Here is a 14,486-nt window from a genome sequence, read left to right as displayed (position 1 = left end):
CATGGTTCTGGGAGGATGTCTCATTGTAGAATTGCACTGAATGGGGGAATATGAACGTCTGACCAAGTGTTCTTGCTTTTCTGTGTCTATCTATAGTATGATATTGTAGTAAGTGTGGAGCACAAACAGTCGATTACCCATGACTCCAATCACAGGTTTTACTGGGGATATCTTCCACTGTAGATCTGTATCCCTTGTGCCTGAAGGGAAAATACAATTCCAGTGGCAATATGATTCAGTGAACATCTTCCAAGTACAATTTTACATAGTGTGGATTCCTAGCCAAATGCGAACCATTAATCACAGAGTGCAATCGTTGCTGGGACCATTTCTCAAAATAAAGTTACACTGACTGTGGGTTTACTATCTGAAGTAGAAAAATTTACCCCAGTGGTATTGTGCAAGGAGGAGCATCTCTGGCTATAAAATTCAACGGTTTGGGGGTGGGGGGGGGGGAGTCTCTATTAAATTGAATATCTGACCGCAGTGGGAGCTACAAGCTAAACAATACGAATCATACAGTGTTTTTACTTGACATTGCATGTTCGACACTGTGAGAATAGGCCATTTGGCCAAACAAGCCCATGCTGACCCTCCAAAGAGTAACCCACCCAAATCCATTTCGCTTTGACTAACGCACCGATTACTATGGGCAATTTAGCATGAATATCTGACACTGTGTCACAAAATCAAACTTGTATTTAGAAACAGAAAGGAAATAAATGTTCTACTTGCGTTTTGGTGGCTTTTAAGATCTGTGTGTCTGAGTTCAAGTCACTTGATTGGAAACTGTGGATAGCGGGTCACCAGTGAAATGGAACGAATTCTGGAGGATCTCACTGAGGCACGTCTCTCAAAGTTGGGATCAGAAAGATGCTATTCCGCATTGAAAGTTTTTAAGGTGAATTGTATTGATCCGAATTGAAGCCGTGAAAGGAAGAACCATTGTCTAATATTTATTCTGTTGTAACCGGTGTATTATTGCTCCTTCAGCGTCTTTAACCTCCTACTTTAGTGTACTGTTCACAGGTTAAGAAGAAAATCTTGGATCAGATAAAGTAAGACTTTTTTTCGAAGATTGTTACAAAGACCTGTCAAAAACGGAAAGGGAGAACTGAGAAAGGAACGAAATGGTCTTCCCCCACCCCCCCACCCCCCCACCCCCAACTAGTCAGTCTGACAATCCCCGGAAAGGTTGAACACTGGCACTGTAGTTGCTTTACTTTGCTGTACAAGCAGGTCCTTTGCCCGAACATATCCACACCGACTCTCTGAGGATTAACACACCCAGACCCAATATCCTACCATTTTCGCCCTGATTAATGTGCATAATCTACACATTATTGAACACTTTAGGTACTTTAGCATGGCTAACTCATCTAACCTAAACATTATTGTGGGTGGGAACTGGAGAGCCCAGAGGAAACCCACACTACCAACGTGCAAACTCCACACAGCCAATCGCCTGAGGAATCGAAACCAGGTCCCTGGCGCTGTGAGGTCACAAAACTAACTGCCTAAATGTACTAACTGTTTCATTTATAACAAAGCCTTGATTTCTGTTCTGTCCACTGACGGATGTTTCAGTGCAGTTTGTAAACGTACAATATATTGCCCTTGGGAAAATGTTCACAGGTTTTCTTGGTAAAAGTGAGGAGTGCAGATGCTGTAAACCAGAGTTTAGATCAGCACTGTCATGATCACCTGCCCTACCTGCCAATATCCCTTCCCAAATATCCACTCCACCCTCCCCTCTGACCTCTCACCTCCATCCCCATCCCATTCAACTATTGAACTCTTTGCCTGCGTCTTCAATCCATCCCCATCAACCAGTAAGCATAACCCAGGGTAGGGATGGATTGTTCTCCATGTATCCGGCTGAGAGTATCCCCACAACTCCACGCTGGGCTGTGCAATCAGCTGATTGATTAGCGTGCTCACCATTATCTTCACAATGACATTCATGACCAGCAATAGTGCCACTTACAAGATGCAAACCAGGAACACCATAATTCTCTTTCAACTGCACTTCGCAAAGAGTTAGCCCACGATCGCATGCAAGTTTCCTTTCCAATCGGACCTGAAAATATATCATTGTTCCATCACTGTTGCCAAGTACAAACGCTGCAACCCTTGCCCCAAAACAGCTGTGGGATTTCCTGCATCCAACGAAATGCAGATTTTCAAATCAGCCTATCACCAACACCATCACAACGCGATTAAAGCTGGGCAATGAACACTGACCTGACCGCTAAAACATTTATTCCATGTGCACATTTAAAAATGATCATTATTCCAAATCTTCAAGCGATATCTCAGATCTCGAGAGGTGCTGAGTGCCCAATGGATTGTCTGTCATGACAGACAACAGGAGAAATGTCCAAGGGAAAGGCTGGATGCTTGGTGTTGAGTTTCTGTTGATTTCTGGGTGTCAGCTATCCCAGCTGATAATTCGTGCCAAAACTTATTTTGCCAAGTCCCATGAATTTCCCATCACTTGCAGGTCTCAAAGCCAAGAGATTGATCCTCTTTTTGTTTTGTCTGTACAGGGTACTAGCCGATCCAGGAGGATAGTAATGAATTGGATGAAGTTTCTTTTCACCAACAACTGACAACCATTGCATTATCATTCTTCCACATTGGAATTCTAGATTATAAGTGAATTGAAATAACACTATCTGCCATTTTGGACATTGAATCCAGTTCCCCAGAAGATAATATCGCTTCTGAATTACTAGTCCAATGATAAGCTATTAGGCCTGAATCTACCCCAGTCTTCAGCATTTGGACCGAATCCAGAGAGGTAGTCTTAGATGCTGAGTAATAGTACAGTGTTTAGGTCTCTAAGAACAAGCTGTGGTCTAAATTTGCTGATCTCCATGGAGCGTTCAGAGTTGACGATGGGGATTCCTAACCCCAGTACGGTCACATGTTGACGACTTGGCAGCGTGAGCATGGACATCAAGCAGGAAGTTTAACTCCAGCCCAGATAGATTGTGTGATTTCTAAACTGAAAAGTGGCAATGATCAATGCTTCATCGATTCAAGTTTTATTTGGGTGGTGTACAGTGTTAGGCATGTGGGAGGAATCTGTGCCAAATTTTACAGTCCTTTTGATGACGGTGGGTATTTCAACCTGGGGCATGGGGCTTGGATTCACTCCTGAATATCTACATAGTTAAGATTTTCAGGAACTTAAATTCGGTGCACGAAGGAGGGACTCATTGCCTAATGATTTGTTTATTCATATTTGGTCGTCTATCCATTCCTGTATATTGTAGAATGTTTCAATGTCCTGTACTGCAGCTCATATCATGTGGGTAAACAATTCTAGTGGTAATTTCATCTGTGCAAGTTCCAAAATCAAAATCATTTTTTCCATCAGTGTCTGTGTTAGGTGTCTCTCATTCTTTATTTTCCTCTTCACGAGCATTATGGACTTATGGGAAACTCCAGCCAAACAGATTAAACTGTAAAGCAGATGAAATCAACCACAACCTACAACAAGAAAAAGTTGAATACATGACTGCATTTCTGCGGGTAACCTGTGACTTCTTTTCCTCCTTATATCTTTCAAAAATTCTTCATTTCAAGAGTTTATATTGTTTAAACATCATATGACATGAAATAACAGTTATCTGTGTCCTAATATCCCACAGTTGCAATCTGGGATCAAGCATAGAAATGTTTGATTTTTAGTTTCAAATCTCGTTTTTTTTCCGTTTTCTCTCCCACAGTTAGACTAGTGACAATTGTATTCCTGGATGGGGGCATGTGTGGTCTTTCTAGATGCACTACTCATTATCTGGTGGCCATGACAACATCTGATCTATTGTTAATTGCTTTTGAGGATGCGCTTCATTTGATTTCTGTACAATTATGATGCACGATTTTTCTTGGACATGACTCCTGCTTCTGGTGTTCTCTATATTCTGAGCCACTGAACTGTTGAATGTTCTGTCTGCTTCACTGTTGTTTTTATTTCTAATCGATTTGTCAGCATTTATTTTCGTCAGATGAAAACTATGTATTGCATAGAGTAAACTGCGATGCGAGTTCTCGGAACAATCTGGATTATATTTTCTTTAAAGAATATTGTCAACAACTTTCGATATAAACCTGCAGGATCATCAACAATGTTTTATGGTACTGACATACTAGGTACAGGTATTAAATGGGCCGTCAGTGAGCAAGTTTTAGATTTGTTGAACAATTTTTAATCCCATTGCTCCCATTCACTTTCATTCTCTTTCTGAACTTGCTGACTATCAGACAAATCCTGGAGGCCATTAAGATGTTTAAGGAACTGAAAGGTCAGAGAAAAACGGAAATTGACCCAAAGATAGAGAGCAGTCGAAATTCCATGATTTTATTCTTTGTCATGCCCGCCAGTTTCATACTTCTCTGGTTGGTGTATCTTTTATATTTTTTTCATATCAGGGATTCCTTGCATTACGTTGCTTTTCGTCTCTTTCTACAGGTCGCATTAATGCTACGAAATCGAAGCTGCTCCACAATGCACTTATTTAAGCGGTGACCTGGAACAGTTTTAGAGACCAGTTAGTTTATGTCGTGAAATGTCCAGTTACCAAAATAATTCAATTGATGAGTAAATTGAAGTACCCGAGAGCAACATTAAATGCAGCAGATAATGGACCAATGTGTCGCCGTGAGGAATGGATCGAATGGAGAGCAACATGATATCACTCATTTTCTTATGCGCAATGAGTATCTCCATCTGAGGAGCAAAATGAAAGAGAGTGGAGGAGCAACTTAGTGTAATTTGCTGGTAGCAATGCACAACAGTTACTAAAACACTGAAAAGCATAAGTATAACCGAAATAGGAATCAGATACGCACAAAATATGCATTCATTCCAAATAATTCTCAGTGAATGAAGCAATTACCAAAGTAAATGATATGGAGGAAGCTATCATTGTTCACTACAGGCCAAAGTGGGTTTTGCAAAGACAGTCTCCTGACGACAATGCCTCCTGTAACTCTCTGATACAAACATGTGGTCCAAAGTTAAAAACATGAGAATTCTCCTGTAATAAGCAGTAAATGATATACTGTCAAAAAAGACCTGTCTTTGATTACAAATGTATTTCAGCAATTCTTTACTTTCTCTGTTTCCATCCATTTCCCCCTGCACTGATGCTGATGTCATTCCCTGTCTTTCTTTCTTTGACTCAGCAGCTGGGTTGATGTGGGAATCAAAGTCCCAACTAGAATCTCCGGGGTTACAGACGGGATCCGAAGTTTGTGAGTAGGGTCGGGTGGGGGAGATGAGACAACATCCTCCGTGCTTCCACGAAAATGTTTTTTGGCTTTCACTGACCCCATCGGGCTCAACGGGAACCAACTCTGTATTAATCCTGTTTCCATTGTGGCTTCATAATGAAGAGTGAGATAAATGCAAAAAGATATTTACACCATCATGTAGAATTGTTTCCTTCTGTAAAAGAACTCCTAACCCCCTGTCTCAGTTCATAATTGGTTAATCAGTCATTCATTCCATTGTCACCTCTGGATCCCTGTATTTGATCGCCATTTCGACCTGACACCTCATGACAAACTCGATACATTTACTTTGTCCATATTTCTTCCACATTCCTAGTTTGCATGTCCCAACAAATCCCAAAATTCCCCAATAATCTGGTAACAACATGAGCCAACACAGGCATATTTTCTTCCAAATTCTCGATGGTAAACTTGCACTTGTGCATTCAAAATATTCCATGTTCATCCATTGATCTCTTCATTTCTTTGGACTGTTGCAAATCTTGTTTTATAAGCACTCCCGGAAAGTGTTAAATGCTTTGCTATGCTGTAAATGATACCACTTGGTGTGATTTCACCAATAAAACAGTTACAGACTGCATTGCGTTAAATCAATGAAATGGCAGATAAAAACGTCAGAAACGAGTGGGAGCAATTCAGGACCCAGCAAAACGATTACCCAGAAACAGAGAATAGAAATGCAACTTCTCTTTTAAACCATGATCCCGCTGACATCCCCAGGCCATTTCCAATCATTTGTACCCATCTCCAACAGCACTTGCAAACCTATTTGTGAGGATGTTCATTTCAGTACTGACAAGATGCAAACTATCCATCTTGTTGAGGTCCAGACTGCTCCAGAACTAGTATCAATGCTCCTGAAACAAGCTGACTGCCTTCCTAAACCTGTTTTGCAGCTACCTTCCAATGGCTCAATGGTTCTATTTCTATTCTCACCAGTTCGTGGGAATGTCAATGATTCTGAGATTAATGTGCGACAGGTCTTGCTTTTCAATTTTCTTCCTGGCTGCCTGAAATCGGTTTTATGGACCACATCCGCGTCTTCCTGCTCAGGTCTTTGTCACAAACAGGTAGCTATACTTTTGGCTTCCATCTCGCTGCATCAGGATTTTCTGCCGCTGTTATGATATATCCTTGAACCTGGCATCATTTAGTTGATCATAGCACACTGAAGATATGTTCATAGTTGTAGAAACTTCAACCTTTTACCCTAACGAAAGAGCCCACTTTCAGAAACGTATTTCCTCCTCTCCCTCCTACCTTCCTCTACAGCTGAGCCGGACATGCCGTCACTGATGTGACTCTGGTATGCATTCAGACAGGAAACTGGTGTGTGATCTAGATTCTCTCAGGAGACGTCTGGACTACCTGTCTAAATTGTGGTGTGGCCAGCTCCATTCACTTAGTCCCGAGGCTCACAGATACTCCCGTTCCAGTAATACAGTTTCAGTTTATGCAGACTGTGACATTTCCTGCAGATAGGCTTTTCTTTGATACATTGAGCAAATAACTATACTACATTTCACAGGCTGACTATTTCCTTATAGAGGAGCTGCCTTACTTCATGTTTGCGTTGATAACCGGTTAGTCCCAAACAATCTCCTTCCTCTGCACCGTACTAGGAACTACGTCATGAGTGTTGTCCACTCAAAGAAAGTAAATAAAAAGCAGAGAAGAATATTTCGTTCCCACTTTCACCCAATTCACCAATCATCAAACCCACTCTCTATGAGATCATTGCTTTGATGTCACAGGGCAGAACCTTCATTTTACTTGATAAACATGTAGTGCTTGTCATTTGGAAAGTTCAGAGCAAGTGCCTGCCTTGGGAATGTTGGGTGATTCAAAACTGAAGAGACTTCCATTTTATGCGACCCTGTCTTGTACCTGTCCTGGGAATGCCTATTAGTGCCAGTGCAGTTGGTGCTTTACTCTGTAACCAGAACACGCTGTACCTGATACGGGAATGCTTTGCTGGAGAGTGCTGGAGGAACGTGTTTTGGATCTGATTGCCGTTTTCCTTGGTCTGTGTATATACAAAGGGAACCTGCAGAGCGTGGTCAATTTTATTATAAGTCAAAAGACTACAAAATGTCTTTATGATATACAATTTCTCTGCCCTAAAAGTATCAAATATAATCTTCAAGACATTTGCTGAGTTGGAACTTGTGTTTATGTTCACTGTCTCTGTGGTACAGTTACTTAATCATCGTGGGATACAGTATGCTTCCCTGCTCGAACCTGTTACAAAGAACACAGAAAAACTCTTACATTTCACCATCGTTACCACCACAACTGATTTCTGAACAATCACTCCTGATCAATTGTTCACTATCTACACCACCAAATCACTTTGATGATCATGAGACATCAAAGCTAACACTTTTTGTTTCTCATTGCTTGACAAAACTTGAAATATTTCAATATAACACAATCTGATAATGTGGACAATATATAAGTGGGGTTGATCTTTGCGAATCTGCACAGGATCTCCATCTTTGGGACGCAACACGTTGTATAACTGAAGCTGCAATTCACGGAGCAATACTGAAGGTGTGTGAGACAGTCATAAAATCATCGAGTCATACAACATGGAAACAGAACCATTGGTCCAACCGGTCCAGCTGAACATAATCCCAAACCAAACCATCCCATCTGCCTGCTCTTGGCCCATACCCTTCTCAACCTTTCCTATTCATATATCTCTCCAAAAGTGTTCAGAACGTTGTCATTGCACTCACATTCATCACTTCCTCAGGATGTTCATTCCACATGTGAACCACCCTGTGTATAAAATAAATGCTTCTCATGTCTTCTTTAAATATCGTTCCTCTCATTTTAAAAATGTGCCTCCTGGACTTGAAATCCCCCGTTCTAGGGAGAAGTCAACTAGCATCAACTGCATAGATACCATTCAATAATTTATAAACTTCTATCTGAACGCCTCTCCACCTCCCTCGCCTTAGCGTAAAAAGTCCTAGCTTTTACAATTGTCCCTTTTGTCTTGAAGCTTCCATACCCGACAATATCGTGTAAGTCTCTTTTGAATCGTGTCCAGCTTAATACTATCCTTCCTATCACTGGGTAAACAAAACTGGACCCAGTGTATAAGAAGTGGCCTCACCAATGTCCTGTACAACCTCAACATGATTTCCCCAATCCTGAGACACGGTGGGATCAATTTGCTCTCCCCAGTTCAGTGTCAGAGAAAAAGTTGGATCAGTCAACTTTCCTCTGGCTCAATGACAGAGATGGCATGGGGTCAGTCTGCTTTCCTCTGGGTCAGAGACAGAGACACAGTTGGGGGTCAGTCTGCTCTCTCCTGGATAGTGACAGAGACACAGTAGGCCCAGTCTGCTCTTCCCCGGGTATGTCCCTGAAAAGGAAGGTTTTAGAAAAAGATTGTCAAGTGATGGCAAATAGGACAGGATGAATTTAGAATGTAGACAAGTTAGACAGAAGTGCCTGTTTCTGTGCTGTATGATTCTGTGTTTCTATTATCAGCAGGAATGTGGAGAGAGTGTGAGTGGGAGGAGGGCCCAGGGGCCCTATAAATCGTCCCCTTGACCTTGTCACTCACTAATCTCTCAGATGGCCAGCCTACCTTTGCCACAAGTTCAGACACATAGATTGTCTATAAATGATTCAGCAAAGAGTCGAGTCCGCTCCCACATACCGTGAAAGTTTCGGTCTAGGGTCGGGGGAGGTGTTGAAGACTGGAAATGCACCCCGTCAAGACCTCAAGCTCAAAGGGGTTGGCGTCCCAAACGAAGTTCTTTTCCACATTTCAGAAAGCTCCAAAGTACTTTCCACCCCTCATCTCCCCCACCAACGCTAAATGCCGACTCCAATTAATCTCTGGTCTCATCATTAAGATCACCTCCCATTGACTCAAACCTCAGGTTCTGACAAATGCCTGACATCTGAGTTCTGGGGCAATGCATGGTTTGAATTGCAGGTGTTGCGAGGCGAAACTGCTGTTGAAGAGAGGCACGTGTGCAGGGTGTTGAAGTGTGTGTCTGACATTGGAAAGATTGGATGGATATTACGGCCTAGAATGTCTTATTTATGTCATCTTACAATCCAATTGGCTGTGCGTATTGGATGGAGATTTAACTCTGTACGTCTGGAATTTGGAAAACGATTCACAAAAGAATGTTGTTGCTTTCAGACGCAATGACTGTTTTCTCTTGCTGAGTGGTGGAGGGGAACAGGGGAGAGTCGGAGTAAAATGTAAAAATGTATCAATTGACTAAACTCTGAGCATACGCTTTACAACATGAATATGGCCATGAGTATTCCCAGAGGCTCTATCCTTAGGAATCTTAAATTACTTACAGAGATGTGATGCTACTTCTTCAGTCAGTAGATTATTGATAATGCAGATCCAGTCAGATCAATGCAGCAATTTAATGTCTGCAGCACTTCAGGAAATGTCGGTGTTACCTATTTTGGTATCCTGAACAATTTTTGTCTGTCGACTACAAACACAAGGAAACATCAACGAGAAGACAAAGAAATCATCTGCTTATTATCAGACGTCTTTTGTCAGCATCGTGCTGCATGCATATTGTGTACAAATGTTTCCTTTATAACAGTGATTCCAGTTAAAATAAAACATTCTTGCTGATTAAACTTAAAACCTGTGCAGAATTTCCGGAGTTCAAACTGCGCCAAGTGTATGGCCATTCTTTAAGATTTGCACATCACCATCTGAGTTGGAATCCTGGAATGGTAGGACTCATGTGAGAGAGATTAAATCAGGAAGGATTATATACATTGGGGTTAATGAGAATAGGGTCGGGTGGGTGTTTCTCAAAGAAACTCATAAAACTTTAATAGGACGAGGCAGAGTGGATGTAGGAATGACGTTCCCGATGACTGGACAGGGCAGGACCGGGAGTCTCAACTTAAACGCTCAGAGTATGACAATTAGGATTAAGGTAAGGACAAATGTGTTCACCCGGAGAGTGGTGAGCGTGTGCAATGCTCTGGTACACAAAACGGTCAGTTCCAAAACACTGAAGGATTGCAAGAAAGATGAAGCTGTTAGTTTTAGGTTTAAAGGGATCAAGGGTTGTGGGTTGAAAGCGGGGACCTTGTAATGAGTAAGATGAGCAACTATGTTCACCTTGAATGGCCGACTCCTGTTCCTGCATTCAATTATGCAGTTTGTCTGTCCTCTTGCTCTACACAAACATAAGTTAAGTTATTTTCATGACATTAGTAAAATAAAAATAACACTGTTCATGCATGGTATCATGTATTCAGTTTTCTGCTTGCTCAGGTGACTGTAAATATATTTTTTTTTCTCAACTGAATTGCCAGTCTCACGGGAGCTTTAATTCAATATAAAAGGGAACTACGTTGAAAACATGACGGCAGTCAGAATAATTGACTCGAAAGCAACAAAGTTCATTGTGAAAATGGAGGTGACAGTAATCTTGCAGATAGAGCGGATTTACTACCCTATTCTTGCAGCTGTCGGCATTATCGGTAAGGCTACAACTCCAGTGCTTTTCATCTCAAAATATGTTTCACTGTTCTCATATTTTTGTTTGATATTAAAGATATTTGCCTAGCTTTATTCGATTCCAAGATGCGCTTTCCTGCAGGGGCTGAAACAAAAGAATTTTGTTTTTTTCTGTCTGCTGAAATAACAAGATTCATAAAGTTTCTAGACACTGTTCATTCCAAAAACAAAACGCAACGTTGTTCTGAATTCTCACATGTGGGAAATAGTCTTGCACCTATTGGTAAAGAAAATATTTGAATTAAATGAGAAATATCATTGAAGAAACTTATGAATTTTTCATTGGAAGTTCATGCATGGGATGACTAGATGTCAAAAATGTCTTTTCCTGATAACGGTATATTTTATGTGTAGTGATTGCGATATGTCAGTATACTTCTTTCATTCTTTGTGATCAAATGACCTTGTTCTCATTTAGTGGAGTTTTGACTGACTGAAATGTGAGTGCACCGAAAAGAAAGGGTTACCGTCATGTATTGTATCACCCTAAACAGAGGAACTTAAGGTTAAAACTGTCAGTAAAGTTACTGATTTCTTTCTTCATTTATTGCTGGTGAAATTAGTTATACGCCTTAGATAAGTATTCACTCCGCAGAAATTTGTGTCGAGGTAAAATGTAATGCTGCAAAGTGACTACTAGAATCAGCTCTCGATGGATTAAGAAGGGTGATGAGCCTGTGGGAGTTTGTGTACAGCATTGTACATACATCTCAAATTTTAATTACTGATAAGTAGTAGGCGCTGCATATACATGAAGCTGATCAGCTAACAGGAGCATTGACTAACACTCAGTATGATTTTGCAGCGCTTAGTGTTCAAGTGTATGAAAGATAAATCTGCTATTTTCGCCGCTATAATAAATGTAAGGCACATTCAGTGAATAAACAAAATCAACATCACACCACACTTGAGTTTATACTAACAGAAAATGAAAGTTCATTTCCTTTAGAGAGTAGTTTAGTGAACATAGACTTATTAAACTTACCATACGATTTGAAGTAAATCCCTTACTTTTCATATTTTCAGAGTTATAGCTATCTTAAAATGTAACTTTACGTTTGTATATCAACGCCTCTGTTTCCAAGTACTGTTCCAATTGTTAACAGTCATTTACCACAGGAAGAAAACAAAAACAAAGTAGGGAATGCACCAGTATTTTACTTCATGGAGGATCTTGCTGCATCTCTTAGAAATCTGGCTCTTTGATTTGCTCCAAATGCAAAACTTGGAAATTAGGAAAAAACGTTGCCTCAACAAGACAAGAGAATCATACTTTCAAAAATTAATTGAAGTTAATTTCTAAGCAATCTATCACAATCAGATTTGTCCATGCCCTGTGACTGTCCTTTCATTTGGTGTCATCTTAATTTTTGACATGAAGTCAACTCAACATTGAATTTGCATTCTCAAAAGTTACCTATACTCCAAGGATAGTTTATTTGTACATATTTGTATCTCACATGAACTATCAGATCAACAATGCATTATTTTACGTGTGATTCACTTCTTGCAAAGATATCCTGGCTGTCAATGGAGCAGGATTTAACAAGTCAAATTTGAAATCAAAGATTTCTGTGCTGTGAAGCAAAATTGAAAAATCTTGTAATCTGTCTTTCTGTAGTAGTAGACAAAGAAAAGCTTCTTTTTTCATAACTGAGCCAGAAATAGATATAGTAAAATGTTTACTCAGAGATTTTGTACTCGCATTTACAATTATATAAACGCGTTCAATTCATTTTAAGGAATTTGTCCAGACTTTATTTTTGCTAAGTCTCAAATCTGGACTTGTGAACCAACGAATGGTGATATGCTTCTGTACAATGATCATCATTCTGTCCGTTATCCACTTCCCTTGTTCTATTTGTTATCTGATTTTGCATTGACATTTATTTTGTTTTCTTGATTTTAGTTGTGAATTTCATGGCAGAGTTGGACTACTTACCTCAATAACATTCTTTATATTGATCCGCAGAAATTGCTGTGATTTTGAATTCATATTCAGTTGATTCTTATTGTTGTGCTGGCAGCCAATGATAGATGGTGATTTTTTCATGATTTTTCTTTCAGTCAACATACTGGCAATTGTAATTCTGAATCGAGGAAATTGTGGCCTCTCAAAATGTATCACTTGCTACTTGTTGGCGATGTCATCAGCAGATTTCATACTTGTCATTTTCAATGTCTTACTGAACCGAATTAATAATATTCATTTCCCAGTTACATTCTTGTTCATCACTCCTGTGTGCGCACTCAGGGTTGTTCTATTTCTCGCAGCCTTGGACTGTTCTGTTTGGTTCACAGTCGCTTTCACATTCGATCGGTTTATAGCAATTTGCTGTCAGAAACTGAAGTCAAAATATTGCAGCAAGAGAACGGCGATTGTGGTTACAGTAACTGTGAGCATTGTCAGTTGTTTACGGTCAATTCCATGGTACTTTGCATTTATCCCTTCCTTTATTATTGATAATGTGCCATGGTTTTGCATCACAATACCAGAATATTATACCACATTCTTCTGGACAGCGTATGAGTGTATTGCTAGTATTATTACACCTTTGCTTCCAATTATATTGATTCTGCTGTTCAACGTGCTCACTGTCAGGAATATAATCGGTGTCAATCGAGTTCGCCAGCGTCTCCGCCGTTATGGAAATGGAGAGGATGGAATTGATCCAGAAATTGTAAACCGGAGAAAATCCATAATTCTGCTGTTCGCTTTGTCTGCTAATTTTGTAGTGTTGTGGATGACATATGTAGTATATTCTTTACGTGGGCAGATTGTAAATTATAATTATGAAGACAAGACATTTAGTGATCCGCTATTTATCTTTCAAGAAATTGGATTCATGCTGCGACTTCTGAGTTCTTGTACAAACACATGCATTTATGCACTGACTCAGACCAAATTCAGGGAGGAGTTAAAGAATGGACTGATGTATCCATTTCACTTAATTCTTAGATTATTTAAGTAAACAAATTGAACTGACCTGCAATCCGGACTATGATTTTGCTCCCTGAAAACCAACAGTTCATATTTTATTCTAAAGTTACAGAAATTCTTGTCCACAGATTCCTGATTGTGACGTTACAGGTTAATCAGGTGGTTAAGAAGACAAATAAGACACTTGTGTTTATCAGTCATGACATAGATTATAACGGCCGGGGGTAAATGTTGCAGCTGTTCAGATCTTGGGTGAGGCCATATCTGGTGAACCGTGTGCAATTCCAGCCACTGCATTCTCGGAAGAATGCAAACGACAAAAACGCCTGCGTTTCTCTGTGACATCACCTCCTCATCTCAGCCATTGTCTCCACCTCCACAAACAGCCTACCTCTCCTTCCCCGCAAAAAAAGACTAATTCGGTGGGTGAGATTTTGCTCATCTCTCCTCATAACTCCCCATGAGTTTGAATAATGCATTCTTTCTTGTCTGATTTCTTTGAAAAATAATTAATCTGTGTTATTATTCTTAAAGTTCTAAAACGTTAAGTATATCACATTAATTAGTCTGCAGAGGAACATGATGCTTGTGTGCTGACATTCCACTTTTCCTCCTCTGTCATTCTGACTTGCATGAAAAATGAGACTGGGGCGAGTGAGACAAAGAGCCGAGAGAGGATCAGATACTGAGAGAACGTGTACCGTTTCT

At 40.2% G+C, this 14,486-nt stretch overlaps 1 protein-coding gene across 1 annotated transcript; it reads left to right on the top strand.

Annotated features, from left to right (window-relative positions):
- Window positions 1–10,679: 10,679 nt before the first annotated feature.
- On the top strand, window positions 10,680–13,809 carry LOC140466503 (probable G-protein coupled receptor 139). The gene is made up of 2 exons (XM_072561985.1): window positions 10,680–10,800; window positions 12,905–13,809. The coding sequence occupies exons 1-2, from the start codon at window positions 10,680–10,682 to the stop codon at window positions 13,807–13,809; spliced, it is 1,026 nt and encodes a 341-aa protein (XP_072418086.1).
- Window positions 13,810–14,486: the final 677 nt, after the last annotated feature.

Source organism: Chiloscyllium punctatum, chromosome 43 (genome assembly GCF_047496795.1).
Source record: "Chiloscyllium punctatum isolate Juve2018m chromosome 43, sChiPun1.3, whole genome shotgun sequence".
Classification (NCBI taxonomy): Eukaryota; Metazoa; Chordata; class Chondrichthyes; order Orectolobiformes; family Hemiscylliidae; genus Chiloscyllium; species Chiloscyllium punctatum.
Note: the sequence above shows the minus strand (reverse complement) of the source record. Positions and strands in the feature narration are given on the sequence as shown.

Bases quoted from the DNA above. Each gene is read 5' to 3' on its own strand.
- LOC140466503 (XM_072561985.1), top strand. From the start codon at position 10,680: ATGACGGCAGTCAGAATAATTGACTCGAAAGCAACAAAGTTCATTGTG. The intron at 10,801-12,904 runs GTAAGGCTACAA...TTTTTCTTTCAG, and splicing joins TGCAGCTGTCGGCATTATCG to TCAACATACTGGCAATTGTA.